At 56.7% G+C, this 26,943-nt stretch overlaps 1 protein-coding gene across 3 annotated transcripts; it reads right to left on the reverse strand.

The window, feature by feature from the left end:
* Positions 1 to 5,404: 5,404 nt before the first annotated feature.
* PNPLA6 (patatin like phospholipase domain containing 6) lies at positions 5,405 to 26,913 on the reverse strand. Of its 3 annotated transcripts, XM_059159834.1 has the most exons (34): positions 26,795 to 26,913; positions 25,614 to 25,821; positions 25,201 to 25,288; positions 24,962 to 25,044; positions 24,688 to 24,785; positions 22,531 to 22,671; positions 22,280 to 22,439; positions 21,870 to 21,950; positions 21,538 to 21,666; positions 21,149 to 21,229; positions 20,884 to 21,046; positions 20,567 to 20,650; positions 20,167 to 20,276; positions 19,873 to 20,040; positions 19,710 to 19,787; positions 15,303 to 15,508; positions 14,934 to 15,065; positions 14,729 to 14,852; positions 14,174 to 14,287; positions 13,876 to 13,951; positions 12,090 to 12,230; positions 11,820 to 11,883; positions 11,393 to 11,561; positions 11,037 to 11,219; positions 10,729 to 10,847; positions 10,373 to 10,529; positions 9,991 to 10,107; positions 9,834 to 9,903; positions 9,278 to 9,394; positions 7,204 to 7,505; positions 6,366 to 6,482; positions 6,042 to 6,138; positions 5,819 to 5,928; positions 5,405 to 5,702 (listed from the first exon to the last, which is right to left on the reverse strand). In XM_059159834.1, exons 2-34 carry the CDS (start codon positions 25,638 to 25,640, stop codon positions 5,628 to 5,630), a joined length of 3,981 nt encoding a protein of 1,326 aa, XP_059015817.1. In that variant the 5' UTR covers positions 25,641 to 25,821; positions 26,795 to 26,913; the 3' UTR covers positions 5,405 to 5,627. The 3 variants fall into 3 exon arrangements, with proteins under 3 accessions (XP_059015817.1, XP_059015816.1, XP_059015815.1); XM_059159833.1 differs by lacking the exons at positions 9,278 to 9,394; positions 25,614 to 25,821; positions 26,795 to 26,913 and adding an exon at positions 9,481 to 9,597 and having other exon boundaries at positions 25,201 to 25,527; XM_059159832.1 differs by lacking the exons at positions 25,614 to 25,821; positions 26,795 to 26,913 and having other exon boundaries at positions 25,201 to 25,524.
* Between the last annotated feature and the right edge of the window lie 30 nt (positions 26,914 to 26,943).

Genomic DNA, 26,943 nt, shown 5'->3' on the forward strand with positions numbered 1-26,943 from the left:
GTTAAATGATGTATTCACCAAAAATTTCCAATTCTCTCTCTTTGGGGCATGGGGTAGGACTGCTCTTTCCTGCATGCTCATGATTGAGTAGGGCCATGTGACTTGTTCTGGCCAATGAGCAGCATCATTTCTGGGCCAGGGCATTTAATTGCTGTGCAGTACACCCCACCCCACTCCCAGATTTCTTTCCTCTGCTACAGTAATCTGAAACATTCCAGATGTGGCTGTTTCATCATGTGGGATGAGGAGTGAGGCGCATGGGGAAGAATTCCTAGATGATTTGCAACATATACATCTTGAGAGCAAAAAGTTAATTTTGCATAGCTTTAAGTCCCTCAGACTTTGGAGTCATTTGTTACAGCAGCATAATCTGATTTGTCCTGACTGATACACCAACCTAACCACATCTTGGTACCTGGGTTCAGTCAAGTGCTTTATATTAGATGGGTAGGGCTTCCATAACAAAGGACTACAGACAAGGTGACTTAGAAATTTCTTGTCTCATGGTTCTGGAGGCTTGAAGTCAGAGATCAGGGTGTTAACAGGGGGGAATCCTCTGAGCATTGAGAATCTGTCCCATCCTTCTTTCCTAGCTTCTGGTGGCCTCGGGTATTCCTTGGCCTTGTAAACGATGTTCTCCCTGTGTCTTCACACTGTCTTCCCTCCATGTACCTTAGTGTCCAAATTTCCCCCTTTTATAAGGATGCCAGTTGGATTAATTCTGGCTTAATTCCCTCTTTAAAAACCTTATTGCCAAAAAGAGTCACATTCTGTGGTCCTGGGGTTTAGCATTTCAACATATAAATTTGGGAGGGGGGAACCTCCAAGCAGGCTCCACTCCAGCTTCAAGGTGCCAGGGGTCTCATCCTGCCCAGGATCAGTAAGAGAAGGTACAAAAGGTTGATACCAGTATAAGTTGACGAGACTTGGGGTACTGTAGAGGTAGGCTCTACTGATCAGGGGCTCCTTCTAGGCCCATGGAGGACTTCCTTCTTGAGGACTAAGTGCTGGTCCCAGGACTACAGCCTATAATGGAAATCTCAGCAAGTCCACTCCCAAAGGAAACAGCATTGGGAAACAGTAAGCTTATGAATATGAGTCCTGGCTCCATCTCTTAAATTAACCCCTTCATGAGCCTTGGTTTTCTCTCCTATAAAATAGGATGATAATATGTAAAACAACTATGGCTAGAGATCGTGACTTAAAAGCAAGGAAACTGGGCGGGTGGGGTGGGGAAGCTACATGAGACAGTAGTTTTGGACAGTCTGAAAAGATGGTATTTGAGAAAAGACTTATTCAGCTACACAAAGAGTAAAGAGCAAAGGACAAAGCATTTCAAGGCAGGAGTCTTGATAGTTTGAGAAAAAGAATCTGGTGTATTGGGGTTGAGGGGAAGGACACTAGGGCAGAGGGGTCGACAAGGGGCCAACAGGGACTGAATTTTTGGTTTAACTGTGCCCCTCAAAACCTAAATGTCTCCTGGGAGCAGGCTAGGAGGGGAAGGCTTTTAGGGGGCCTTGGCAGCACCCGGGACAGCTCTCTCTCGCTGTCCATGGTGCTGACACTTGAGACCAGCATCCTACTCTTGGTTTTGGATCAGGTCTTGACCTCAGGGTGGTGAGCTCAAGGCCTGAGTTGGGCTCTGTGCTCAGTGGGGAGTCTGGTTGAGATTCTCTCTCCCCCTCTCTCTGCTCTTCATATTCATTCTCTCTAAAATAAATAAATAAAGGGGTGCCTGGGTGGCTCAGTTGGTTAATCATCTGCCTTCAGCTCAGGTCATGGTCCTGGGACAGAGCCCCATGTCGAGCTCCCTGCTCAACAGGGAGTCTGTTTCTCCCTCTCCCTCTGTCCCTCCCCATGCTCATGCTCTCTATCTCTGTCTCTCTCTCAGATAAATAAAATCTTTTTAAAAATAAAAAATATATGTGTGTGTGTGTATATATATATGTATATATATATATGAATATGTCCTCTTACATGGCCAAAGGGACTTTGCCGAAGTGATTACACTGAGGATCTTGAGATGATCTTGGATTACCCATGGGGGTCCCATGTCATCACAAGGGTCCCTGCAGGATGGAGGCAGAAGGGTCAGCATCCGGAAAAGGGACGATGGTGGAAGCAGAGGTCAGAGCGATGCAGTGTGAGAAAGACCCAGCCGGCTACCACTGGCTTCAAAGGTAGGGAATGTGGCCACAGTTGAGGACTGCAGGCGCCTCTAGAAGCTGGAAAGGCAAAATAACAGATTCTCCTCTGGAGCCTCCAGAAGGAATGCACCCCTACAGACACCTGGATTTTAGCTCAGAGAGACCCATTTCAAACTTCTGGGCTCTGGAACTGTAAACTAATGTATGTGTGTTGGGGGGTACCTGTGTGGCTCAGTCGTTAAACGTCTGCCTTGGGCTCAGGTCATGATCCCAGTGTCCTGGGATAGAGCCCTGAATCGGGGTCCATGCTCAGTGGGAAGACTGCTTCTCCCTCTCCCACTTGCCCTGCTTGTGTTCCTTCTCTTGCTCTCTGTGTCAAATAAATTAAAAAATCTTAAAAATATATAAATAAATAAATGTACAGTGTTTGAAGCACCAGGTTGGTGGTGATTCATTACAGAAGCAGTAGGAAACTCAGACAGGGGCCAAAGCCCAGAAAAGATGGCTCCTTCCTTTACAGAATCCAGGAATTGGAACAACTGGGCATTTGAACCAGGTGGTCTGACGCCAGGCCTGTGCTCCACTCTGCCTCACCAAGCTGGAATTATCTTCCCTGCTGTTACAGACTGGCCTGGGTCACTGCCAATCCCATGAATTCATATGCTGGCATTCTAATCCCCGTGCAAAGGACTGAAGGCTTGTGTCCCCTGCTTTAGCTGTCATGTTGAAATCCTAACCCCTAGCGTAATGGTATCGGATGGGGCCTCTGGGAGGTAATTAGGTCACAGGGCTGGCATCCTCACCGGGGGGATCAGTGAGCGCCCTTATAAGAGAAACCCCAGAGACATCGCTCATCCTCTCTCTGTCAAGGGAGGGTATAAGAAGTCGGCACTCTGCAACCTGGGAAATGGCCTTCCCCACAAGGCCGCATGTTGGCACCTTGATCTCGGGCTTGCAGCTTGCCTCAGTGTGAGAAATAAATTTCTGTTGCGTACAAGCCGCCCAGTCCATGATATTTTATTACAGCAGCCCGTACTAAGAACCCCAGGACCTCAGAATGTGACTGTATTTGGAGACAGCGTCTCCAGGGAGGTAATTAAGTTAAAATGAGGTCATTAGGGTGGGCCCTGATCCAGTATGACTGACGTCCTCAGAGGATGAGGCGATCACCCGTGAAGCCACGGGGAGAGGATGGCCATCTGCAAGCCAAGGGGAGAGGCTTGAGAAGGAACCGACCCTGCCGACACCTTGATCTTTGGCTTCCAAGGCTCCAGAACTGAGAAATCGAGGTCTGCTGCTGGAGCCCCGCAGCCAGGGCACGTGGTCGTGGCTGCCACAGCCAAGCAACACGCCTGGGGAGCTCCAGCTCCAGGTGCACCAAGGCCACCTTGAAGAGTAGCGCTCTCCAAGCCCAGAGAATCCCAGTTAGGGTGCTCAGCCCACCTCGGCTGGTTCTGGGCTCTTGCAAGGTGGGGGCGGGGTGTGGGGTCTTCGGATAAGCGTCTGGAGACACGACATACATGAGCCCTGGGGCCGTTCTTGGCCAGCATGACCTCTTTGGACAACGCCATTCACCCCCACGGCATCAATCTCTGCTGCTGTCCCAAGGCCTCCAGACTGGTTCCTGGTACAAATCTCTTCTGGGTCCCCACCTGAAACATCCAGAGCCCCTGCAATCTCCCCTTGAACGGTTCCTGAAGTATCTCAGACTGAACATGATCAAAAGAGAGCCGAGCACCGTCCCCTGCTCCTATGTCCTTCCCCGCACCCCATCTCAGGGAAGATGGCCTCCCCGGTGACCCATGCCAACCAAGGTGCCTTCATCATTCTACTTGGTGCCCCCACCCCGTGCCCCCCACTGCTGCCCCAACCTAGGCCTCGTCTCTCCTCGGTCCCCTGCACTCTCTGCCCTTCTGGAAACACAGATCTGACTAGTCTCCACCCAAAAACCTTCCAAAGCCACTGTGTTGCCGGTGGGCAGGGAAAGGCGTATAGCCACTGCGAGAAAGAGCGTGGATTCCTCAACAAGTCCAACTTAGAAAGACCCATGACCCAGCAATCCCCCCGCTGGGTCCACACCCAGAGGAAGTGAAAGCAGGGACTCAGACCTAGACACGCACACATCCGTGTTTGCCGCGGCCGTCATCCATGGCGCCCAAGAAGTGGAAGCAACCCCGGGGTCCACTGACGGGTAAGTGGGTAGACATGACGTGACCCATCCACATCGCGGAGTCTCACAATCTTAAAAAGGAAGGACAGTCTGACACCCGCTACGACACAAAAGAACCCGGAGGGCACCATACTCAGTGAACTAAGCCAGTCACCAAAGGTCAAATGCTGTAGCATCCCTCTCCTAGGAGGTCCCTAGAGGAGTCAAATCCACAGACACAGAGCGCAGGTGGTGGGAGCCAGGGGCTGGGGAGTCAGTGTTGAATTCAGGCATAGTTTCAGTTTCAGATGAGAAAGTTCTAGATGGTGGGGACACAGATGGTCAGGACGCTCACACAACAACGTGTATATTTAGGGCCAGTGAACTGTACATGTGTCAGCATGTGGTGAAGGCAGTGACCGGGACCCCCTGCAGCGCATAGCGGGGCGGGGGGCACTGGTCGGGAGCTGGGCCTGGGCCATAGTGACATCGGGCGAGTCCCATGCCACCCACATCCCCATTCCCCAGGCGAAGCGAGGCAGGCTCAGAGTCTCAGTAACAAGCCCGAGGCCACCAGTAAGAGGCAAGGCTGGGGTTTCATACTAGGCAGCTCTGCTCCACAGCCTAGATGCACCAAGACAATGAATGAGAACCCTTGGAGACGGTCTTGGTGCATCATAGGGATTGGCATGTGCTGCGTGACCAGAGCTGAATGCACAGTAGGGCCAATGCCTGGGAACCTCTCAAAGTCCTTAAGCCTGTGTGTACTGCATCGTCCCCTGGGAACCAGGCTCTGTGGTGCACACAGCAGGAAAGAATGGGAAACACAAAATGCCCGCACACAGTAGGGCCAGTCGAGCGCAGAGGCTGTGCGAGTCCGGTAAGGAAAATAAAGGGTGCCAGGGTGGGCACCCAAGAACACCCGGGATCCCCAGAGGGCCTGCGGTCTGAAGCCAGCGCGGAGGGGGACTGCAGGGGAATCCTGAGTGCGCGCACAGGGGGGCAGGCTGGCTGGGCCTGAGGCTGAGCATGGCACGCGGGTACAAAGACAAGCTCCGGGCTGTCCGGCCCAGCACCAGCCGTCCGACCCAAAGATGACACGAGGCCATTTCCAAGAGGGAAAGGTTTATTGGGAGTGACTGGTCACAGTCCTCAGTGCGGTGGGGCCCTTCCCCTTAGGGGCAGGGCGGTCCAGTGTGTGGGCCCCGGGGGGCCGGGGTTCAAGGGGAACCCAGGAGGGAGGCAGGCATAGCAGCAGACAGAGAAGAAGAGAGCCACCCCCACTGGGCTCAGCCCCGGCCATGCCCCCAGGGGGACCCCTCTTGAGGTCCTCAGGCCTCCGCAACTGAGCCCGGAGGGTCCAGGGGCAGACAGCGCCGGTGCCGGAGAAGGGACTTCTCCTCCTCCTGCAGGGACAGGAGCGCCACACGCACACATCACACAGCACGGGACACTGGTACTCGCGCACGCCTCCGCCATGTCATCCCCACCCCGTGGAGGGCCTGGGGCCAACCAGTCTCACCATCTCAGAGGCAGTGCTGGGGCTCGCGCCCTCGGGAGAGCCGCCCTCGTCCCGTGAGCAGTCAGGGCCTGCGTCCTCCTCATACTCTGTCAGGCAGTCCGACTCCTCCCCTGCAACCAGGGAGCAGGGCAAAGTGAACCACGCCGGCTGGCCTAACATCTCTACATCCCATGGATCCCAGCCCTAGCTCCATGAGCCCCCCAAGGTGCCCCTGGGCCCTCACCATCAGCACAGCCGTCAGAAACGTAGCTCGTGGGGGGCTCAATCCGGGACACAATCTCCGCCAAGTCAGTGAAGCCAGAGCTGGGGAAGGCCAGCACCTGGGGAGCGGCACAGGTGAGGGTCTTGGGCGCTCTCTGGGACTCTGGAGAGTCAGGGGCTGTGGTGTTTTGGGGCCCCGAGATCTGAGGGGGACCTCTCTGGTCTGATGGGCTCAGCTAAATCCAAAGAGGTCTGGGAGCATCTGAGTTCTGGGGGTGCCTCAGCCAGGCTGGGGGAATATCTGTTGTTAGAAGTGGCCCCCCCATGGGGTAGGTCGCAGGCTTACGTCTGCACGGCGGCTCTCGTTAAGGTCAGCAGATCGCCGGTCCGTGAGCATCTTTTCAATTATGTCGCCCCGGCTCCAGCCCCCAAACACAGCCTTCCCGTACTGGTAGCCCACATCCTGCGGGAAGGGAGGACACTGGAGCCGGACCTGCCAACACCCCACCCCAATGTTTCCTCTGCCTCCCTTCGCTGCCTATCTCCGTTCTGCTGACCGTTCCTTGGCCCCTCGAGAGCCTGATGTTTGGGGGAGCTGGCATCTGAGACTCAACTTACTTCCGAGCCAGGCCCATGTAGCACACTCGCCCCCATATTCCTCACCCTGCGCCCCCTGTCAATCTCTCTACATGCCTTCCCCCTCAGCCCCACACAGTGCACCAAATGGTGTGTCGGCTTCTTTCAAGATCTGAAAATACACAATACACCTGCAAACAGCCCCGTCTCCCAAGCCTGTGACAGACATCACCAATCCATCCCTGCACACTTCCGCTCCCGGTCGATTTCAGGGGACGTGGGCGAGGACGCATTATTCAGGTCAGCAGCTAGTAGCATAAAGCATGTCGGTCGCTCCACGCCCCTCCCATGTTTGCGGCACACACTACTGATTGCCTTTTCCCGTTCCTGCCTTCTAATGCACTTTGGGCAGTGCAGCTGGCACCCAGCAGGAAACTTAGTGCGTACACAGCACACACACGCGTTCCCTTGCCACACTCATGGCAGACATCACAAATCGATTAGCACTCTGTTCCTCATGGATCCCACATGGGAATGGAGCCTACACTCCTTCCCCCGGGGTTGCTGTGGGCTTTAGGTAGTAAAGCTTTGCCACCCCACCCGCTCACATAGATCTGGTCGAATTTCCCGAAGTCCATGGTCTTGAAGCAGTCGATGGGCGGGCGCAGGTACTCGCAGTAGGAGCTGGACTTAACGACCTCCAGTTGCCGCACACAGGACACATAGGCCAGGCGGGACTGGATCTCGGCCATGTCTGGAACCTTGATCTTGTCGGCCCAGGGGTTTAACCGCTTCCACAGCAGCCACCAGCCAGACAGGCTGTCCCCGTAGGTGCTGAGGTCCGTCTCATCCTGGCTTCCCACATCGATGGCTATGACCGTCTTGGCACCCATACTGCGGGCGATGTCCGCTGTGGGGCCGGGGGGTGTCAGCAGGCAGCTCCCCACCAAGGCCCAGGGCAGACATTCAACCCAGTCCCAGAAACACCATCATACAAATGGTCACACACACAAAAAACATGCAAACAAACATGCCAGTATGTAAAGGGCAGAGGTACCGATGCCCATGACCTTGAGGAGGTGAGGTCGGATGGTGGAACTGTTAAGGCTGGGGAACTAGGGCCAGAGGGACGGAGGCGATGGAGATAAAAGAGTGAAGTTGCTGGGAATAAAAGACACCAGGTCAGACACATGGGGGACAGAGACGTGGAGAAGAGTGATGTGGACAGAGAAAGAGTGGTAAGGACACCAGGAAACAGAGACACAGGAGGACAGAGTCAGAGAGGCAGGCAGTCCAAGTGGCAAAAAAACACATGCAGAGAGATGTGGAAGTCAAGCCACAAGGGACAGAGATGCAGGGAAGCGGAGACACCAACAGATTTGTGGGGGAGAAAGAGATATCAGAGATATGGAAACACAGAGAATCTGGGGGGAAATGTGGGGCTGAGACGGGGACAGAGAACAATGACCAAGAACAAGGAAATTCAGGGAAACAGGACAGAGGCATGAAGGGTGGGTGATGGCCCCGCGAGGAGGGCAGTGTGTCTGTGGGTCAGTGTTTGTATCTCCGTGTGTCTCAGGGAGGGTCCCTGAGAGGGTCTGGGAGAGCCTGGGGAGATGGGGACAGGGCCCCAAAGCCAGGCCCAGCCCAGAAGGACACCCGAGTCTCCAGAAGACTTTGCATGAGTCCCTCATGAACCTATCTGTGTGTCTAGGAACATGTCCCCATATCCAGGTGCCTGCACGCATCTGTCATCTGTGCGTGTCTCCTGTGTGTGAACACGCACATCTCTGGGTCTGTCTGTAGCTCTATACACACCTCTGGGCCTGAGCACATTTCTGTGCACAAGTGTCTAGATTGGCACTACCCGCCTGTGGATCTGCACACACCACTTGTGTGTACGTGGCTGTTAGCATGGGCATCCGTACAGGGCACGCACGGTAGGAGTTGACAAACTTTTTCTGTAAGCGGCCAGAGAGAAAATAACTTTCTCCCAACCACTCGGTGTTGCAGCTGAGGCACGAAGGCGGCCAGGAAACCAGGCCTGAACCACTGGATGTGGCTGTGTTCAACAAATCTTTCCTGACAAAACCAGGCGGGGGCTGGATTTGCGGCAGTTGGTCGATCTCCGGCCTCCAGCACCGAGCATGTGCAAGTACCTAGCACACGTGTCTACTCGGGCGTGCTCGCTCCCGGGCACGTGATATCCTCCGGGGCACAGCTGGTCCTCCGCTCCTCAGCAGGTGAGAGGTCAGCAGAGCCGGAAGCTCGCCGTGGGCACACACGTGCCCATCTGTGTGCTTACACTTGTGCGCACCTGAGCCAGCATGCAGTGTGCACGTGGACAGATAGGTGTGCAAGGACGCATGCCTGGGTCTGGCCACGTGCATGTGTGAGAACACGCTGCCCGCCCTGTGAGCAGCCGCGAGAATGCGTGAGCATGGGTGTGGTGACATGAACCCGGACGGGTGTCCTGCTGTCCCTGCGTGCACGTGTGTGTCTACACGCGTGCATTCACGCTGAACACGGCATGTGGATGTGCTTTCCAGTTCCACGCGCTCCCGTCCCTGGGCACTCCCCGGGTCTGTGGCTGCACACGGGCGTGCACACACCCTCCTGGGCGCCTGTCCACGTGCTCGCCCGTGCGTGCTTGTGCGTGCGGGTGAGCGGGCAGCCACTTGCCTGGCAGGTTGTTGATGTAGCCGCCGTCCATGAGCAGGTGCCCGTCCTTCGGGTCGCACAGCGGCGGCAGGTAGCCCGAGAGCGTCATGCTGGCGCGGACGTAGCGCCACAGGGAGCCTGCCCAGCGGGACACACAGACACAGACACGCACAGACACGCTCAGACATGCTCGGAGGCCCGGCCAGCCCCGTGGGCTCGCTGACCTGGCACGTTGTTGACGTAGCACCCGTCCACCAGCAGGTGCCCGTCCTTGGGGTCGCAGAGCGGGGGCAGGTAGGGGCAGTAGGAGGCACTGGCCCGGACGTAACGCCACACGCAGCCTGCGGGGACGGCGTGAGGGGGTGAGGCGCCCGGCTCGTCCCCCAGACCCCCTCACCCCCAAGGAGAGACATACCTGGGGCCTCTGGGGCATTAGTGGGTGATGGTTAGTGCTCGGCAATCAGGCCAGGGCGGACGGTCACTCATGTTAACAACGTCCCAGATGCTCGGCTGCCCTCCCTGCACCCCCGCCCCACACCGCCGCAGAGGTCATCGTGGGGCCAGCTGGGGCACCCACCGTCTTTGTGGACACGCATGGCTGAGGCGGTGATGTCCGTGGTCACGTTGAAGTAGGGCAGCCACAGGTCCTGTGGGGACAAGGAGCACGTTGGGAGAGGGGCCGGGACTCCTGCGGGGAGCGGCAGGGGTGGGGCAGGCGAGGATGGAGGGCAGACCTCAATCTGCTTGTCCTGGAAGACCCGGTGGATGCTGCGGTTGAAGGCCGAGCCGGTGAACATGGAGGTGACGGGGTACGTGAGGTCCAGCACTGGCTCCAACACCGAGGTCATGCTCTAGGGGCAAGGAGTCCGGCTGGGGTCGAACGGAAGCCACTTGGGGTCCCTAACAAGGTGATCACTAAGGGTCCCGATTGCTGCAGCAGGGAGCTGGGGACTAAGGCCGCCAACCAGGAGGTCAGCAAAGGTCAGCAAGGTTGTGGAGGGAATGCCGCGGGCCAGGAGCAGTTCACAGATGAAGTCAGGAAAGGGGCAGAAAAAGCCCAGGAGCCCCTCAGGGAGCAAGTTTCAGGGCACTCCTGCGGTAGGTGGCCCCCCACACCTTGGCCCACTCCCGGGCCCGCTGCTTCGTGCGACTGGCGCTCCGTTCCTCCGCGTACAGGGCCCCGATGAAGGAGCCGATGGATGTGCCGCCTACTAGGTCCACAGGTACCCCTGCTTCCTCCAGCGCCTTCAGCACGCCGATGTGTGAGCAGCCCCTGCCAGGGAGAGAAAACCCAGGGACCCACTGGAGATGCCCCACGACCCCCGGAGCTCCCCTTCTCCCACCTCCCCACCCGCAAGGAACAAGTGCCAGCCCCACCCCTACAGGGCGGCTCCGGGAGATAAGCTCCACCCCTCAGGCGCCCTGACCCCGCCCCTCAGGGCGAGCCCCGGGGAGCAGGTCCCACCCCTCACCTGGCACCGCCCCCACCCAGCACCAGGGCGATGGTGTTGCCGGTGAGCACCCGTGCTAGGCGGGAGAAGTCGCTGTGCCTATCGGCGCGCTTGGAGAAAACCTTCTCATAGAGCTCGTGCTGGGATACGGGCGGGGGGTGGGGGGCGGCACAGAGAGGCGACGCATAAGGATGGGGGCTCAGGAGGCAGTGTCCAGACCTCCACACCACCGCTCCTGCCCCCACAGGTCTCTGAGCCGCCACCCCCCCCACCAATGGCCCTAGAGGCCGGTGGTCCCGGGAGGGCCCCTCTGCCGGTACGGCGCTCACCAGCTTGGCGGGGCTGCGGCGGGAGAAGAGGCGGCGCGGACAGCGCAGATGCAAGTGCCCCGAGCACCAGCTGCGCATGTTCAGCCACTCCACCGTGCGCGTGGGGCCCGCACCCTCCTCCCGGTGCAGCAAGACCAGCTGCTTGAGGGCGCGCACCGCTGTGTTCTCCAGCATCTGCTCCAGCTGGAAGGGCAACGTTGGACGGAAGTCACTAACCCTCGGTCACTTCCTCCCCCCACACCTGGCTGAGCCTGGGTCCCTGGTTGCCACGCCCCACGGTTGCACGGGGCCTGGTGCAGGGGGGCAGGGGGGCGCTCTCTGGGGAGTGGGGGTGTCCCTGTGCATAGACTCCGGACCTGGCCAAGAGTGGGCTCCTGGTCGCCCAGGCCCACGATGAGGATGCAGTCGGCCTGTCGCAGGCAGCGGACGGTCCAGGGTGTCAGCGAGGCATCGGTCTGGTAGAGAACGATGCGGTGTGCGTCCTCCTGCTGGGCCAGCCACCCCGACAGCCGGAACTCCTGGATGCTGCGACAGGGGCGGTGGAAGGTCGTCCCGGGCGCTTGTCCGGGGTCCCACACCTCCAGCTCCGTCATCGGGAGGACGTACACTTAGACACCCAAGCCCTACCATGTCCATGCCCTCGGGGTGATCTGACCCACGGTCTCCCACGGACTGAAGGGATGGGACCCACGGTCCTTGGTTCACAGCCCAGACCTCAAGCAGACCTGAAGGCACCGTAGACTTCAGGTCTATCCCCCACCTCCTCAAACTCCAGACACATACCTATCCAGAGCAGAAGCCCCCAGGCGGGCCCGGATGATGTCACTGTTGAGGAGGAGTGTGGGACCTGGGGATGCGTGAGGATGAAATCAGACACCCAGGTCCAGAGAACTGGGGGCCTGTCCCACAATACTGCCTCAGCCCCCACACAAACCCATGGCCTGTCCTCACCTCCCCCACTGCCCTGCCCCCACAATGGTCTGTCCTCACCCCCCCTCCCCCACAGCCCCACCTCCGCAGACCAATGGCCTGTTCCACCCCACCCCCACTGACCGATGGCTTGCAGAGCATGCTGCAGCTCCAGAGTGAAGGCCACCATGGGCACCTCAGCACACACCGGCAGGACGGCCACCGTTGCCAAGTTGCTGGCTGGGTTGGTAAGCTCCGAGTGAGGGGGCACGCCTAGTCCCGAGCCTGCCAAGACCCCAAGGAAGGAGATTCGAGGCGCAGTCCTGCACCTGGAGAAGCAGACCTGCCCCGCTAACCTAGTGAAGCCACAGCAGAGGCTGTGGCCTCAGGCCTGGACCCACAGCCCCACCCGGTCCACTGTCTTGATAAGACCTAGCCATGTGACCTTCACTTCTGGGCCTCGACTCGACAGGCTACATAACCCTACAAGCACTCCACTGTGCGTGTGTGGACCGATCTGCGTCGCTACCCCATTCTGGCCTTGGTGCTTCTGTCCCCCCAAGGGACTTGAACACAAAACTAGGCAGAAACAAACATCTTTTTGACCCATCAGTTGCTTCCCAACTTCTCCATTAACATCCTAGACCAAGGCCTCACCTCCCTCTCTTGCCTGGAACACTCACTGCCTCCTCCCCTCCAGCTCCTTCCTCTAACAATCGGAATTAGCCTAAATGCCTTTCTGGGGCTCCCAGTCCCTATGCGAACTGCCCCTTCCCCCCCCCCCCCCCGTATCTCCCCCTTCCTCACTTTCCTCTTTGAAGTGCTTCAAACCCACAAAACCCTGTGTGCAGGGCCTTCCTAGTTCCCGTCAATGCCACGCCCTATCTCGTCTGTCTAGTCCCAGCTCAGGGCCCCCAGAACCACCCTCCCTCCCTCCACCACATTCCATCAAGACCTTCTTTTGTTTGCTTCACACTTCTTCTTTGTATTTTTCACATGTGTTGTTTGCCAAGCTGTAAACCCTTCTAAGAGCCTCGTCTGCCTGGTCACTCTTCCTCCCTCCCCCCCACGACCCATGCCCAGCACAGGGCCTAGTATACATTAGGTGCTCCCTGGAAGACTTTTCTGTATCTCATCAACAGAGAGTTTCTGCCAGCAAAGCTGCCCCACAATCGTGAAAAGGATGAACCAATGGTCCGATGGGAAATGAACGGGCATTTGCATGCATGGGCCAAGACTGGGGAGAAAAAAATCTATCCGGGAAGATCCTGAGCATGGGGTGGTTCTTAGCCAAGGCTCACCACCGCCACCACCATCCAGGTGTCAAGGCCGAAGGGGCGGAAGACCTTGGGGGATAGGAGGAGCTGGGCTGATCCAGGGTCGGATGGCTCTTGCACAGACTCTCAGGCCCGTATGCACCTGGAATCCGACTTCATTCCGGATGTACCCTAACTTAGCAAACTACATCTTTCAGCTCGCCAGTAACTTCAGCAGCCCGTTCCCAGCCTGGCCCCTAGCCCCCAGCTCCCACCCCAAGGACTTCATGTCCCAGCATACTCTTCCAGGACTCCCTCTCCCAGCGTGCTCAGGACGTGGACTCCATCCCGCCTATAAGCTCTCACACCCAGAACGAAGTTTGCCCCTAAAGACTCCGTCAGTCGACATGTCAGACACTGTAGGTTTCATCAAGAGCATGGCCTGGGTCTAGGGCTCTGTTTCTCGGCGTGCCCAGGACCCCCAACTCCACCCGCCACCCCTCCAAACAGGCACCGGACATCAGATCCCACTCCTACTTTAAGCCCCACCCAGAGCGCAGTTCCTACGCCGGACTCCATTTCCCAGCATGCCCAGGGCCTAGGGCTCCCCCTCCCGGTGTGTTCCAGGAATCGGACTACATTCCCACACCATGCCCGGGGCGGAGGGCTCTCACCTGGGAAGGGTCCCTGCAGCTGCTGCAAATTCCCTAAAATCTTCTGGCTTAGCAGGTGGATGAGACGAGTTACGACCTGGGGCATGGGAGGCCGGCGTTCCAGTGAGACGCGAGGGGCAACTGTCCGAGTCCTACCGGGGCGCCTGAGTCCCCGTTCCTTCCAAGAGCCCTGCTCTAACTCGAGGGTCTCTGCCTCCTCCCTGGGACTCCTCCGCCACGCCCCGCCCCTCTATTAGGCCCTGCCTCCTCGAGCCCCGCCCCCCACCAGGACGCCAGCCCACACAGCTTGGAGCCGCACCTGCGGGTATCGCCGTTTGATGTGGCCCAGCGTGCCCTCCGGGAGTTTGGCCAGCTCCGTGTCGCGCACCGCGTGCACTGTCGTGGCACGAGGCTGCCGTGTCAGCGCCTCCACCTGGGGGGGGGGGGCATTTATGACCAGGGCTGCTTGAGCCAGGAGGCCCCGATGGGAAAGGGGGACCCAGACCAGATGCGCTACTGCCCTACCCCCAACAGACCCCCGAGATGGGTGGAAATCGAATCGCACTACTCATTAGGGCTTGGGGAGAGGGAGAGGGTTAGGGATCCATGCCCGGGTGTGTGAGTGTGTCCACACGTACGCGGGGGGGTGTCTCCTCTTCTAACAGAGGTCTAGGGACGGAGTCCAATTAAGACAAGAATTTTCCCCCTCCTCCTGCCCACGGAAAGGAGCTGGACAAGCGGACTGGGCTAGGCCAGCGGTTGGGAGGCTGTCACCAGTCCATCAGATTACCCAGACTCTGTGCTTTGTTGGGCGCAGTGGGAGGGAACCCGCAGCGGGAGTGATCAGAGGGCCGTGGGGGGGCGTGGCACTCACCACGCCAATGAGGTCCCCGCGGCCATACTCGCCCACCAGCTCCTTCTTGCCGCTTCCCCGCTGAATGACACTGCGCAGCCGTCCATTGAGCACAATGTAGGTGCAGTCTGAGCGGTCGCCCTGCCTGGGGTGGGGGGCAGGTAAGACAGGGTTGGCGCGGGGTCTTAGGCAAGGCCTGAGCTGCAAGAAAGGCCAAGGTCTGCACCTGTACAAAGCACGGCCGGCCTCCACCGCTGTCCAGTCAATGGCAAAGTCCATCTGGCGCACGAAGGGCGACATCCTTGCGGCCACGGTGTGCGCGGCACTCAGCACCACACTGGGTTGTGCTCGCATAATCCTGGAGAGGAAAGTTAGGGGGGCATGGGCTTGGGGGCTGCCTTGGCACATTCCTTAGGAAGTGGAAAGGGTGGGTGACGGTGTGGCAGTGGGATCAGAAGGGCTCAAAGCTGCCCTGGAAAGGTACTGGGCATCCAGAGGGATGACCTCTGCCACAGCAGAATGGAGCTAAGTGGGGGCCCTCCAGGTGCCACTGCCACCCACCATGGGCCGGGTGGAGGGGGGTGCCCAGCCGTACTCATAGAAGTCGGACTTAGAGATCCTCAGGAAGGTGCAGTCACGCTGGGCTCTCAGTGTGAAGATGAGGGGCTCGCCGGTGAGCACTGCCAGCTGGCCCACCAGCTCCCCAGGTTGTGCCACGAACAGGCACACGTCCTCTGCCTTGTCAATCATGCGCTGGTAGACATGCAGGCAGCCCCACAGCACAAAGTGCAGGCTCACATCCTGTGGGGCAGAGGAGAGCTGGGCACACGGGCGACAGTCCCAGCCCTGACCCAGCCCAATCCACCCAGAAGAGGCCAAGGAAGGAAAAGTTGAAGGGGACGTTGGCTCGTTCAGTTGCACAGCATAAGTATCTAACTCCCATCTGGCACCCAGGGCAGACATTACTAATGGATCACCAAAATCTGAGCTCAGATTAAGGCCCATAAATTATTCTTTAAATAAAGGTTTTCTTTTAAGTAACCTCAGTGCCCAACATGGGGCTCAAACTCGCAACCCCGGAATCAAGAATCGCCTGCTCTACGGACAGAGCCAGCCAGGCGCTCCAAGGCCCATAAATTCTTTTCAATAAGGCCAGCAAGAGGCTGCAAGGACTGGCTATGCAGGCGGGTGGCTGAGCTAAACCCTCTTTGCTTATGCTGGGCAACTCGACAGCCCATGGAAGAATAAAGCTGGACTCTTGGGGCGCCTGGGTGGCTCAGTTGGTTAAGCATCTCCCTTCAGCTCAGGTTGTGATCCTGGAGTCCTGGGATCAAGTGCCGCATCGGGCTCCCATGCTCCTTGGAGAACCTGTTTCTTCCTCTGCCTCTCATTAATTAAAAAAAAAAAAAAAGTTTGACTCGTACTTCACACCATATCAAAATGATCAAAGACATGGATGTAAGGGCTAAAACTATAAAATTCTTTTTTTTTTTTTAAGATTTTTTTATTTATTTGACAGACAGAGATCGCAAGCAGGCAGAGAGGCAGCAGAGAGAGAGGAGGAAGCAGGCTCCCTGCTGAGCAAAAAGCCTGATGCGGGGCTCATGCCAGGACCCTGAGATCATGACCTGAGCTGAAGGCAGTGGCTTAACCCACAGAGCCACCCAGGTGCCCCTAAAACTATAAAATTCTTTGAAGAAAATACAGCAGCTAATCTTTGTGACTCTGAATTTGGCAATGCATTCTTGGATAGGACACCAAAAGTATAAGGAACAACAAAAAGTGATCGATTGGACTTGATTAAACTTTTTTTTTTTTTTTTTTTTGAGTTTCAAGAAAGTGAAAGAACAACCCAGAGACTAGGAGAAAATATTTGCAAATCATGTTTGCTCAGGATCTTGTACCTAGAATACGTAAAGAATTCTTACAACCCAATAATAAAAGGACCAATAACTCAATTTAAAATGGGCAAAGCTCTGAATAGACACTTCTCCGAAAATAAAGGTCCAATAAGCACATGAAAAGATGCTCAAAATCAGGGGCGACTGGGTGGCTCAGTCAGTTAAGTGGCTGCCATTGGCTCAGGTCATGATCCCAGGGTCCAGGGATGGAGCCCCGGGTCAGACTCTCCGCTCAACAGGGAGCCTGCTTCTCCCTCTCTCTCTGCCTGCCTCTCTGCTTACTTGTGATCTCTCTGTCAAATAAATAAAATCTTAAAAAACATGTTAGGGTGTAGAGCCATTGAAACTCTCACACGCTGCCATTGGGAACGGAAGGAGTGCCACTGCTTTGGAAAACAGTCTGGCAAAAATCAGAAACAGTCCACAAAGAGTAAAGAGCAGGATTGTCCTTACTCGGCAACTTGATTCCTATACACACTTAGAAGAAATGGAAACCTAAATCCTCACAGAAATTTGTACAGAAATCTTCATAGCAGCATAATGCATAATAGCCAAAAGGTGGAAATGGCTCAAGTGTCTGTCACGTGACGATTGCACACAAAAAACGTGGTAGGCCCACACGATCGATTATTTTGTCATGAAGGAGGAACACCGACACGCACTACAGGGTAGACGAACCTTGAAAACATGATGCTACGTCAAAGAAGTCAGCCACAGGGGCCACATCCTGTAAGATTCTATCTATGTAAAATATCCAAGACAGGCAAATTGATAGCAAACTAAGACTAGGAACTGCGTATCACTGGGATGGGGGTTCAGAGGCAGGAGGGGGATAGTGCAAGGGTATGAGGTTTCTTTTCAAGGTGATCAAAGTATTCTTTCAATTCCAAGTTGATAGTGGTGATGGTTGTACAATTCTGTGAACGTACTAAAAACCCATGAATATATATTTGTGTACATGATATATAAATAAGTACGTATATGTATATACACATAAGTTTTGCTCCCAGTTCCCTCATTCCACTCCATCCCTGTTGGTCTCCCAGAGACCACATGTCCTATTCCTGCCACAGGATATTTGCACAAGCTTTCCCTCTGCCTAGAAAGCTCTTTTCTCCTCCTTGCACCTAGTTAATTCCTCCCATCCTTCCTCCTTAGCTGGAGGTCACCTTCTCAGAGGTGCTAACCTGCCTAAGCCAGATTTTGTAAAGCCAAGAATGTCTTTTACGTGTAAGCATGAAGCACGTATGGTTTTCCAAGAATTAGTGTGATTCTTTAGTGCAATGTCAGTCAGAATTGTGGGCTTCCCAAGGGCAGGGATCTTGCTGATGTCTCCTGCCTCTGCAGCCCCAGGAGATGCATACACATGCTGGAACCTTCTAAGATACAATTTCCAGACTCTGGTTGGGATATGAATGGGAGTTACTAATATTAAGTTGCCATTTGGCATCAGATTGAGAAACAAATCTCTTCATTGCAGGACTTCTCAGAGCCTTGAATATCATAATGGTGTTCACAAAGAGCTTCCACAAAGGGATTAAAAGCTAACATTTCCCAAATTTGAGCACAGATCCCTTGTTCATGATATAGGTGTTCCATGAAACACACTTTGGGAAATGTCTGTAAAGCAGAGTTTCCTAACCTTGGCACCATTAACACTTGGGACTGAGTAATTCTGCTGTGGGGGAGGGGGGGTCCTGTGTAATTTTGCATCTCTGGCCTCTACCCACTAGATTCCAGTAGCACCCTCACAAGTCAGTTTAAAAATGCCTGAACAGGGGCACCTGGGTGACTCAATGGGTTAAAGCCTCTGCCTTTGGCTCGGGTCATGATCCCAGGGTCCTGGGATTGAGACCTGCATTGGGATCTCTGCTCAGCGGGGAGCCTAGCAGGCTCTGTCTGTCAAATAATAAATAAAATCTTAAAAAAAAAAAAGTCTGAACATTGGCAAATGTCCCTGGAGTGGGAGTAGGGGATAAAACCGCCCCCAAATGAAAAACCATTGGTAACAATGATCTGAAGACCCCCTGCAGCCTCGAGTGGCAGCAGAGCAACCGGTCTGGTCTATTAGCAAGCCAGGCTGGGGCTAGGTTGAGCCCAACAGTCTCCCAGGTAGGCAGGGCCCAGGGGCCCACAACAAAAGCCACAGTGTGACCATGATCCCTCTGCCCCAGTCAGTACCAGTGACCTCGCAAAAACCTCCCCCAGCTTCCTCTACAGAAGGAGCCCACCCAGTAATGAGCACTCCAGTGACAGCTCGAGCAACAGATTAAGTACCACAATATCCCAGCCAGCTGGGCCGTGCCCCTACTCCAACCACCCCCCGCCCAAGCCCAGGCCCTCCCTCCAACTCCCCTGGGTGGAGGGGCTGTGGTCTCCCCATGAACTGCTCCAAACCCTCCTGCAAGCCTGGCATCTCTGAAAATCTTAAGCGGTTCAGAGCCGCCCTTCCTTCCTCGTGACAATTCTAGCAGACAGTTACAGTTATTACCCCATTCCGTGCATGAGGAAGCTGAGAACTTTCTTGATGATTTGGCCAAGGTCACAGAGGAAGTCAGGACGGAATGTGATCACAAATCTACCCCCCCACCCCGCTAGTCCAGAGCCCTCTTCCTCCGCTGTGCTTCCGGACTGAAATCGTGACCAGGTCTCAGTTTCCCCAAGTGGACACTAGACGGATTCGTGGGATACACTTTCCTGCGCTCCTGGACATCCAGCTCCAGGGGCTGGCTCATGGCCTCTGGGTCCAGATTCTGATCCCTACCGCCCTTAGCACACACCCATCCCAGCGGGACTCAGGAAGAGAAGCAGGCGGTACGTCAGAGCACACTGCAGACTTGAAAGGTCAGAAAACAGAAGTCACAGGGAAGGACAGGACAGGTCAGAGAGACCTAGGGGCTGCAGTCCTCAGGTAAAAGTTTCAAGGATTAGAAAGGAAAGGTCAGTGGATCCAGACGGCACAGGAATCAGAGTCCTAGCATCTAGGGGCAGGGACAGAAATCACATGCTGAGGGATGTACATATGGGGTCAAACAGAAGGATCAGAGGTCAGAAAAAGGTCTTGGGTCTGAGGTGCATTAGATCCCAGGGGTCAGCCTCACCTGGTCTCCCTGGCGGGCGATGATGGTACCAGCTTTGGCGTGATGTAGCAAGACCCGGCTGTTCAGAAGGGAGGGATCCTGGAGAGAATGGGGGGTTGAGACGGGCCCACCTGGGCCTCCCCGCCCTCCACTTCACGTCCCCTAGGACCCCGTGGCCACCCACCTCAATCCGCATCAGTTTCGCCAGCTCCCGCTTTGCTGCCTCAAAGATGCTGCTTGTCTGGCGTCCCTGGTAGGGCCCGAAGGGGCAGCCCCCGGCGGCCAGCTCGTCCTCGCCGTAGCTGTGCTCGCAGGCCCCTGCTGGCTGCTCCCGGGGCTCCTGAGTGGGGGTCTGCACGGGGGAAGGCCTGTGACCTCTGTGCTCCCACCCGAACCTCTTTCGGAGATGCCACCGTGGGCCAGACAAAGGTGCTGGGAGGGCACTGGGGAGGGAGGGGGAGAGAGGGCAAGGCCTTACCCGAGCGGGAGCTGCCTGGGGCCCCCCTGAAGCCTCTTCCTGCAGGGACACGGAGATCCGGCCACGCTCATACGCCATGTCAAAGTCCGAGCGGGGGCCACCCTGCAAGCCTGCGGTGGGCAAGAGGTATTTTACAAAAACGATCATGTTGACAGCGACCCCAGTTGACTTAGGTGCCAAATCCCCCATCTGTGCAGACACGACTGCTCCATTACTGCATCTGCCCTCAGAATCCTTCTTAACCCCAGCTAGGAAGACAACGTCTCAACAATTACCCGCTAAAACATCATGAAAATACGGCGTGTTTCCACTTCGCAGATAGGGAAAATCAAGGCCTGAATGCCTTCAGGCAACCCAGAAGCCTGATGTCCTCTCCCCCTCCCCCACCTGGTGCCCGAACCTGAAATGTCCACTGGCATGGAGATGCAGCGACTCAGCAGGGGGGCCGAGGGAGCCTCCAGGGACGTAGGCTTCACTGGGTCCCCTGGGAGAGACACATGGTCAGGCTCCTGCCCCTTGGAGCCACCAGGCCTACAGCTAGGGCACTGAGCACGGTTGCGAGAGGGCTCATTTCACAGTCTCTGAGGACTAGGGGACTAGGAAAGCGATTCTGATGCCCCGCCCTGGGGCCAGGGGTCTCCGGGGGACCAGACGGGAGTCAGACCTAGGTGCCTAGCTGTGGGGTCCCTGGGAAACGGCTGGGGTCACGTCTGATACCTGCAGGTCCAGGTAGTGGGGCCCCAGTGGGGTCAGGCGGCCGGCCGGGACTCTCCCTAGGCTCCTCCGTAGCTGAGGTACTGACCACCCGCTTGGAGCCGCGCACGGGGCTGGTGCGGGCTGGGAGGCCAGGGCTGGGGAACAGGCGCAGGGGCTGGATCTCCTGGTGACAGAGAGCACCCTCGAGGCAGGTCCTGGGAGGCGTGCGTCCCCCTCCCCCCACCCTCCGCAGCCGCGTACTCCCTGGGCTCCCTGCGCAACTCACGTGGCTGAACAGCTCGTTGGTCAAACCCAGGTAGTTGTGAAGCGCCAGAAAGGTGACCCGCTGCAGCCTCACCATGATGATCTGTGGCCACAGGGAAGGGACGGGAGACACCGGGTAATGCGACTCAGGTACACGGAGCAGGAGAAAATGGGCACTAAGCATTAACGGGGTGGAACGGTCGGGAGGAGTAAGGGGCTGGCCAGCGGCAGACAGTGAGCCAGGGAGAAACCCACAATCAGGTGGCAGAAGCCTGGGGAGAAGGGAGCGGCGGCAGCTAAAGGGAGGAACAGGGGCCCCCAAAGATCTGACTGCTCAGGGCTGATAAGCGCAGCCCGCAGGAGCCTGGGATGGGTCGGGGCAGGCGGAGGGAGGCGGAAGGCCCCACTGACCTGCACCACCCGCACCAAACTCTCGGGGTACTTGGTGAACACGGCAGAGAAGGCCTCCACGGGCAGCCGTAGCACTGTGGAGTCTCGGGCTGCCCGGGCAGACACAGTCCGCTGGGGGTGCTGGTGGCCCTGTGGGTGTGTGCGGAACAAGGAGAAGGGAGATCACGGGCTGTGCTCTCTGAGTCCTTCCCAAGGCCAGTGCCTTGTGAGACCACTGGGAGCATCGGAGGAGACTCTGGGACACTGAGGCCTCCCACGTGACCCTCTCGGAACCAACCCACTGACTGGGTCCTCATACTCAGTCTCCTTGTCCCCCAAGACTAATCACTCACAGTGATGACATCCAGGATGCTCAGAAGGCTGTTGACGCTGTCCCCAGGGACCACTTCCTTCACCACACACTCCTTCCCATCCTGAGACACAGAGGGTGTGTGTCGGGGGGGGAGGTGACTGGGGCTGTCCCCACCCTGCCACGGCACTCCACCCCTGAGCTCTCAACTCACCACCTAGTGATCACGGACACTCCGATCCCCGAACCCACCAAATCTCTGACCGGCTTCTATTTTCTGGCCGTCATTAACTGTAACCGCTGACCGCGCAGACCACCCCGACACCCTTGTGCATTTGTTCCCAATTTCTGCCTGCGCATCTCCAAAGACGGTGAAGCCTGCCGCCCGACAGCAACGCCTATCCCAGTCCCCACTGCCATCTCCCCGTGGTGCCCCGCAGGTGGTCCACTCACCGGCCCCGGGAGACAGAGCTCCAGCAGCCCGTCCTGCACCACGTAGATACTGGCATCCGGCTGGCCCGGCCGGAAGACATAATCCCCCTGGCTGAGCCGCTGGAAGACCATGTGTCGACAGAGCTCCAGGAAGAGCGGCTTCTCGAAGTGGCCCAGCACCCTGTTGGATGGGACAGGGAGGCGGAGGAATGCAGGTTAAGTGAGCCCCCAGCTCTGCAGCCACCCCCCTCCGCCTGCACCCCAACACTGACCGGACATTCTTGAGCATATAGAGCACCTCGGAGGGCAGGTGGGAGTTAGCCAGGTCACCCTCCGTCAGGTCAGCCTCGAGCACTGCCGGCGGGGGCTCCTTTCGTTGCAGCGTTGGTGCCTCTTTCTGGATACGAAGGATCCTGGCGGGAAAAGAAAGGTCGCAGGGGGGCAGGGAGGGAGCAGGCTCAGGCAGACCTGAGTCTCCCACATACCCTTTCCTCTAAATCACAAAAAACAGGGCTCAGCCAACTCTGGCCTGCTACCTACTTTCATTAAACAAAGCTCTGTTGGCACCCAATCATTTACATGTTACTTGTGGCTGCTTTTACTCGGCCAAAAGTTCAAAAATTGTGACATAGTCATATGACCTACCATGCCTAAGATGTTTACTAACCTGACCCCGTACAAAAAAATTTACCATCTTCTAATGTAAAACCCTGAGATCGCCCGTTTGTTATCATAAGCCCCTGAGATAAACCCTGTGTTTGGCAGAGCCCTGATGTAAAATATGGGCTGTTCCCAGAAATTGCACCTCCATTCATCACGGGAACCCTGAGACCTTCTTCCTAGCACAGACCAGACCCGGAAATAGCCTCCCTAACGTCAGCAGAGCTCTGGGGTAGCTCCCATCATACCAGGAAACCCCATCAGCTGCTCTTACCTTCGTAAGGTTCCCAGAGCTGGCCTTTCCTTCTAGATCTCAGAGAACCCTGAGATGACCCCATCGATGGTCACAAAGACTCCTAAAATAGCTCTCTCTGGGGGCGCCTGGGTGGCTCAGTGGGTTAAGCCGCTGCCTTCGGCTCAGGTCATGATCTCAGGGTCCTGGGATCGAGTCCCGTATCGGGCTCTCTGCTCAGCAGGGGGCCTGTTTCCCTTCCTCTCTCTCTGCCTGCCTCTCTGCCTACTTGTGATCTCTCTCTGTCAAATAAATAAATAAATAAATAAATAAATAGCTCTCTTTGTATGCGGACAGCATGAATACAGCTCTTCTGCTACTCCCAGACCCAAAAGAGCCCTTTCCTGCAAGTCACAGGCACCACTGAGCTAGCCACCCCCACCCCTGTCACAAGCCCCCCGAGACACAGCCCCTAGAACGAGCAGACTCCTAAATTAAATTCCACACTATAGAGAAATCTAGATATAGCTTCTCTTCGGATCCGAGAGATCTTGGGCTGGCCCTTGCCCAGTTCACAGAGAGCTGAGATAGGCCCTGGAAGTCATGACAACACCAGTGTAGCTCCTCCAGAGCAGGGACACGTGAAGACAACCCCTATGACATACAGAGACACAAGATCTAAATCCTCAACTGATCACCGAGGGTCTAGAGCCAGCCCTTCTACTGGAATCACAAAAAGCCACGTGAGGACACATCGGCTGCTCGCGGACAGCCCTGGGATGACACCCTCAGTGGGGTATCCCTTAGCGTGAAAACACCCTGGGGACAGACCTTCCAGTAGATTCCATGATGTGAGGAGACGGACCTCAGAGCCAGCTTCCAACTTAGAAAGCTCCCTGGGAGAGTCTTTCTCAGAGACTCTGAGATAGCCCTTTGCTGATGGCATGGAACCCTGGGATGTCCTTCCTATGTTTCTTAGAGCAAGAAGATCCTTGAAATAACTCCTGGGAAACAAATGCCTAAGATAGCCTCCTTAGTGTAAAAAGAACTCCAGGGTAGGTGACATAGAGAGATACTTTCTGACGTAGAGAGACTGCTGAGGAAAACCCTAGAAAACAAAAGCTAGAGAGAGCCCCTCCAGTAGGTCACAGACTGAGTTAACCAGTAGGTCACACCTGAGTTAACCCCAGTGAATCACCTCCTGTGTGGGGAGACCCAGGAACTATCCTACATGGAGAACCCAGGCGCAAATCCCCTAAATCTATTACAAAACGTCTACGATACTGACTGGAGACAACTGGCTCACGGACACCCCGCTGCAGGGGGAATGTCACTGAGATACATTGTCTCAGGGCACAGAGACACCAGAGCCAGCCTGTCCCGTGTGGGAGAGCTCTGAGATAGCCCCTCTGATGTGGGAAAACTCGCAGCTCAAAGAACCCTTAGATACACCTTTTGGTGTGGGCTGATTACTCAAACAGTCCCTGAGAGAGCCCCTCCGTGCCCAGTACACCCAGTACACCCAGTACAGCCTTACTTTTTGGCAATGTTGAGCATCTTAAGTTTCTTCTTCATGCGTGGCCGGGAGGTGGTGGAGACAGAAGCATCCACCAGAGAGGAAGTAGATTGTGATACCTAGGAAGGGTAAGGATGGGGGACGGGTGAACTGCCAGTTCAGACCGAGGGAAGAAGGGCCCAGATCCAGAGGAAGCTAGTCACGGAGGACGGGCTTCCTAAGACGTCTAAAGAGAAAAAGGGCAGAACCTCTGCGTTCAGCGGGGACACCCCCCCGCCCCGGGTCCTAGACTCACCTTCCGCATAATCTTCCGACCATAGAAGAGCACTTTGTCTCTCTTCCGAAATCGATACCGGGGGCCGTCCGGTGCTGGCGTTTCTGGGGATAAGTGAGGAGAGAAGCACCCTGAGCTCTGCGCCTACTCCACGCGGCCAGAGATGAGGACACTGTCGCGTAAGTCCCATCTCTACTGCCTCAGCAACCCGGGCATTTCAGTTCCCGCAGCCACCCCGGAAGGGCCCTCCAGGTTCTCACTCGGCACTCGCAGCCTCCGCACGAGCAGGAGGATGAGCACGGCCGTGACCAGCACCGCGACTCCGGCCCCTATCATCACGCCCAGCACCTGAGGGACGAAGGGCACTGGCTGCGCATCGCATACACGGCCTGCCGAGCCCTCCCCGGAGGCCGGGACGCCCCCGTCTCCACCCCATTCGGTCAAGTTCTCCGCCCCCGAGGAGGTCACAGCAGGCCCCTGCCTCGGCGTCCCCATCTGCAGAATGGGTAGCCGCGGCTACCTCCCGGGGGGCGCAACTCTTTCCGGCGGCTCCGCGACCCGCGGTGCATGCCGGGAAACGTAGTTCCGTCTGAAACTACCGCGAGACTGTAACATGAGCGCTAAGCATTTCGGGAACTGCAGTCCCCGCAGCGCCACACAACCCAACGTTTACCATTCCTGTTTGCAACGGAGCCTCCATCACTTGCTCCAGACTGGGCGGCAGGTCTGGTGGCCCGGAGTCCAGGGGAATAAGAAGCAGGAGGAACTGGTGCAAGTCGTCACTCTTGGCCCGCTTCTCCCCTTACCCCTACCACGAGGCTTGCCCCCTTCATACTCGCCGCTCGGATGGCTTTGCTGGCCAGGGAACGGCTGGTGGGGCGCTGTAGAGCAGAGGGGGTGATACAGGTTGACTTCGACGCCGGGCTGGGGCGTAAGGCGAGTCCCTGGCTCCCTTCACCTACACGCCGAGCCAACTAGACGCCCTACAGGTAGAGCCCCACCCTAGGACCAAAGGGCAGCCGGCCGGATACCCACAGTCAGCAACCTATGCACGGGTCCCCGAAGGGCCCGCCTTCCTCCCGCAAGTGGCCCCCTCCTTGTCTCTGCCCTCCGGGATTGATCAATCCCAACCCAGCAGACCTTAGGCCACAATCCCATGCAAAAATAGGGTGCCCCAGGCCGGGGGACCTACGGGCCGGGGTGCACGGGAGTGCTGCTGGCAACTCCCACATAAGGGGTCCTGGGGCGAATCGGAGTCTCGGAAGAATACGGGGACCCCCGGAGTGGGGCGAGCTCCCAAGAGGTTACTAGACGGTGCTAGATTCACCGTTACGCATTAGTGCAGTTATGGGGTCTCTGACAATGTGGAACATTTCTAGGACTCTGGGAACGATGCTAGGGCCATTACTGGGAGACGTAACCAGGGACGCGGGAATTACTGGAAGTCACTGTAAAGTTACTGAGGGAATCTCAGGAATAGAGAACTACTGCTGGGAAAAACTGGGAGCTGGGTGGGCACGTCCCTGAGATCGTTTGAGCAAGAGTCGACCTAGGAATGAATGCCGGAATATTACTGGGACTTTTCTGGAAAACAGAGTATTTCTGGCACCGCTGGAGTACTAACGGAAATCTGGGGGCGTCACTGGGCCCTGGAGATATTACCTGGAAAATTCACGGGGAGGACTAGTTCCCTTCCACCCTAGGGCGCACCTGGCTCCCAGCATGGAAACACCTGCCAGGAACTGGGGGGATGGGAGCATCAGAGAGTCCGGCGCTATTGGCCAGCAGAGGAGAACAGGTGCTAACGACCTCCTAAGGGACGCCTCTGAGGGGGCGACAAAAACTCGTACTCACCCACCCGGCCGCAGCCGCGGTCCACTCTGCGCCAACACCGGTAGCTTTCCGCCCAGCCCACAGGCGCGGTCCCTTTAAATTATTCACCGCAGGGCGCGCCTCGGCCCCGCCCCCCATCATGTTTGTAAGGTCTCGCGCAGCCCGCCACG

This window comes from Mustela lutreola, chromosome 2, assembly GCF_030435805.1.
Source record: "Mustela lutreola isolate mMusLut2 chromosome 2, mMusLut2.pri, whole genome shotgun sequence".
Taxonomy (NCBI): Eukaryota; Metazoa; Chordata; class Mammalia; order Carnivora; family Mustelidae; genus Mustela; species Mustela lutreola.